Raw genomic sequence first — 4,114 nt, 5'->3', positions numbered from 1 at the left:
TTGGATTTTATATACCAAACAACAAGGCTTGAGAAGTATCCAACATATATCAATTAAGTATGTTAATTGCTTTATATATACTTTTAATTCCTTAATATGGTTTTAAGTTTTAACACACATGTTGTCAGGGAGATCATAACGAATAAAAAGCTGATCGAGATTTGGGAATCGCGGATAAAAATGCAAAAATATTGATTCTTCCACCACACGAAGGATGTTCATTTGTGGTGCTTAAGGATACATGATGTCATTTAAATTCGTCTCTTTAGGCAAGCTTTATTAGCCAACTAGCATGACCCCACTTTACCCCCTTTGTTTTGGAGCTATAAAAAGACACATTGACACCTATTTCCACATATCAGCTCTTGAGACTTGATCTTCTGATCTCTATACTCTCCACCATTTTCTATTGCATAAAAAAAAAAAATTCTTCAAGGGCATTACCCTTATTTTGTTTTTCAATTTTTTGAGTGCTTGCATAGCATCTAGCTCAATGTCTTCACGTGGGTCAGGTTCATGGACTGTGAAGCAGAATAAGGACTTTGAAGAGGCTTTGGCTGTGTTTGACAAAGACACCCCTGACCGCTGGCGCAATGTTGCAAAGGCTGTCGGTGGGAAGACCGCAGAGGAAGTGAAGAGGCATTATGAAATCCTAGTGGGGGATGTGAAACTCATTGAGAGCGGTCGGGTTCCTTTCCCCAATTATAGGACCACTAATGGGGCATGATCAAGGTAAAGTAGCAATTAATATGAGCTGGAGAACTTAGTATAACAGTCCATCATTTATGGTACCAAGTGTTCAAAGACCAGATATACACCTAGCTATCACCTTAATAAATACCATGTCCCCATTTTCTTTACCATGTTATATAACACGTTGACTTTAGTTCATAAGCATTGAACTTTTGGATAAGTAGGTTTTTCAACTAACTACTTCTAAGCACTTTTGGATGCTCTTGTACTTTTAGGTAGTTCAAAAGCGAACTCGGCAAGTTCGCTTGTGTGGAAATCAAACTCCATAGAGTTTGGTGAAAAACTGTAAGCGACATGTTAAGTTTGGTGAAAACTCCATGGACTTCGCTTGCCACACCGCCTAAATGTACATGAACTTCCAAATATGCCAAAAAGTACTTAGATTAATCCTAAACCACCTACAAATCCAAAAGAAAACTCCATATGCATCAGAAACCAAAAAAAATAAAAAAATAGCAACGCCCATAATTTTCTTTCTTCCAAAATCATTTGTAGAGAATACTAGTTTGCAAGCAGATAATAATAGCAACTAGTCATGAAACCTCCATAATTATGTTTGATCCATGCAAAACCAAATAATGACATTATCTCAATGTTTGTTTCACCTACATTACTTAATTCATCTAACTATTCTTAAACATTTATGGTTGTATCTATAGAGAATTTAGATAATATAGATATCTCAGCTTGAAAAATATAACTTTGCTATCAGTCATAGCAACTTTGCTATAGAAAAGGCAGCAAAACAACCATTTAAATCCTTCAAATACGTCTTTCGGTTCTGGCTTTTGCAATAACAAACTTGGATTCATGCAATCGTTTCCTCAGCAAACAAACTTATAGAGATTGAAATAAACTTGTAAATGAACAATAAATATTTCTTTGTTCCAAAATGCAGGACGAAAGGCCTCAAGCACCAGGAAATTAAGCATGCACAGTGGCCACAATAAAGAGGAACAACTATAATTGTGTTCCATGCAATAAATATGCAATTATTGTATATCAGAATCAGTAAAATGATTCCTTCTTGTACCAAATCTGTTAGAACTGAGCAGAAAGCCTCTATCTTTTAGGCTTTCCTCGCCTTTATATTTAATCTTCTTTTCCCTGTACTCTGCGCAATTTTGCTGTAATGAGTCATCTAATGAAATATGTATTTATTGTATGCCTTAGCAATTCAAAATTGACCTGTCTAACATTGCAAAATTAATCCATGAAATCCAAATAAATGCGAAGTAAAGACGAGTTAAGTGGTAGGCGACTGATTCCTCTATACTCTATAGCAAAGGGAACAATTTCTAATCTTGTTTTCAACTTTTTTCTGCTATAATCTTTTGAAGGCCACCTGCCGAGCATAAACTGTGATTTACCTGATGAAGCTCGTCAGCAATGTATTGTTAGCGTCACGTGAATTTTCCTAAAATATTACAATGATTTAAAAAAGGAATGAACCTCAATCCAACCGTACTAAACATCTTACTCTAAATTTGGTTAGTAAAGCGGGCTAGTTTATTAATTGTTAATTGTTTTTCTCAGTTTAGTTGTATACATGTATAACTATTTTTATATATAACATTATATACTATTTAATTGGTTATTGTATCGTAATTTAATATATAATAATAACTATTATGTAAATATATATTTACTATACTAAATAAAAATTATATCAAAAAATAGGCTCGTTTAGACTCGCGGCCCTACTTGAGCTAAAAAACTGAAGGTTTTGGCTTGAGCTTGTTTATTAAACAAACTTATTAGGTATAGATCAGTGTTAGGAGACAATCCATGGTTTTTATATGGACTTAGTCGCGCGTAATGATGTCCAGGTAAGCAAGGTGGTGACACGTAGGATTAAAAACTAACAGAGTTAGTGATTTGTTAACAGAGTGGTGCCAGCACAAACTGAATGTCAAGTTTGGGAAAAGGTTAGCTTTGGGTTTTTTAAAACCATTTAAAAGAATTAGGTTATTGAATTTCCCCCCCTAACTATCGACCTTTGGCCGTTGCCACCCCCAACTAACACTTTGACGCCCGACACCTCCAACTTGACATTCGGTTTGTGTTGGCACCTGATGCGTGTCAGTGTGTATATATTTTTGATATATATTTAAGCCCTTTTTACACTTTTAGCCAAGTTTTAAATTTATAAAACACGATATTCACTAACACTAAACACACATATGGGCAAGTGCACCCATCGTGGACGTAGTATAGTGTTGGTAAGATACCGAGGTCGTCCAAGGACACAAGAGCTTTTAATACCGGTTTATCCTCAACGTCTAATCAAATCAAAAAAGGTTAGAAAATTGTTTTAAACTAAGAAAAATAAAAACTAACTAAATGCTGAAAATAAAATAAAATAAAAACAGATAGACAAGATGAATCACTTGGATCCGACACGTGTATTAGTATAACCTTTGATTATTTTCGCACTTTTGCACTTGTTTAAGAGATTATCTTAGTTATTGTAGTAGGCCCCTCTTTTGAAGGCGACGTTACCCTCAACCCAGTAGTTTGAGTCAGCAAGGATACAATCCTAAAGGGTCGGATTATTGAAAGATAATGAATTAAGTTATTAATGCAAATTGTGGTAGGCCCCGCTTCTGGCGGTGACGTTACCCTCGGCTAAGTAGTCTGAGTCAGCAGGGATACAGTCCTAAATAGCCGGGTTATAGTATTAATAGTAGTTAACTTATGAGGGGGTCAAAGAGTTTGGATCCCCGCCATCCAATACCTATGGGCATTGAAGGAGATCCTACTAAATTTGACCCAGGTCCCAAGCAGGACCTCTAAACGCTGAACAAGGGCAAGACCCTTACCAAACCGTTCCCTTAACCCCCGACCAGGTAGCCAACATACCTCCATATAGACCGTGGAGATATGAATGGTGAAAATCTTTTATTTTATATAGACAGTAAAATAATGCCAAGACACCACGGACAAACGATAAGGAAAGATCACCTTCAACATAAGTAACTAGTTATTAAAGTCATTAATACAAAACCAAATAAAAAGTGCAAAAGATTAAAAATAAAAAGTATTATACTAAACACTTGTCTTCACCAAGTGATGTAAGAGACTTAGGCAAACATGGCCTTGATTGTCAAGAACTCTTACGATCAATCTTGGATCCCGAGACGACTCACACACTCTACGATGGACAATGGATGATGGTGGTGGATGATGGTGTTATGGTGGTGGTGGGTGGTGGATGAGGTGTGAGAGAGGTGGTGTGCCAAGGGATGAGAGAGAATTAATCCAAGCTCCTCTATTTATAGGCTGAACAGAAGGCTGGACACGGCCCCGTGCCCGCCTGACACTCTCTCTCTTCATTAATTGTAATTGCGAATTACAATTA

General features: G+C 36.4%; 1 protein-coding gene across 1 annotated transcript; it reads left to right on the top strand.

Annotated features, from left to right (window-relative positions):
* The first annotated feature begins 365 nt into the window (after window positions 1–365).
* Window positions 366–1,918, top strand: LOC110941511 (protein RADIALIS-like 1). Its single transcript, XM_022183152.2, has 2 exons — window positions 366–732; window positions 1,652–1,918. The coding sequence occupies exon 1, from the start codon at window positions 494–496 to the stop codon at window positions 725–727; it is 234 nt and encodes a 77-aa protein (XP_022038844.1). The 5' UTR covers window positions 366–493; the 3' UTR covers window positions 728–732; window positions 1,652–1,918.
* Window positions 1,919–4,114: the final 2,196 nt, after the last annotated feature.

Source organism: Helianthus annuus, chromosome 3 (genome assembly GCF_002127325.2).
Source record: "Helianthus annuus cultivar XRQ/B chromosome 3, HanXRQr2.0-SUNRISE, whole genome shotgun sequence".
Classification (NCBI taxonomy): domain Eukaryota; kingdom Viridiplantae; phylum Streptophyta; class Magnoliopsida; order Asterales; family Asteraceae; genus Helianthus; species Helianthus annuus.
Note: the sequence above shows the minus strand (reverse complement) of the source record. Positions and strands in the feature narration are given on the sequence as shown.

Coding starts and splice junctions, on each gene's coding strand:
- LOC110941511 (XM_022183152.2), top strand. CDS start 494: ATGTCTTCACGTGGGTCAGGTTCATGGACTGTGAAGCAGAATAAGGAC.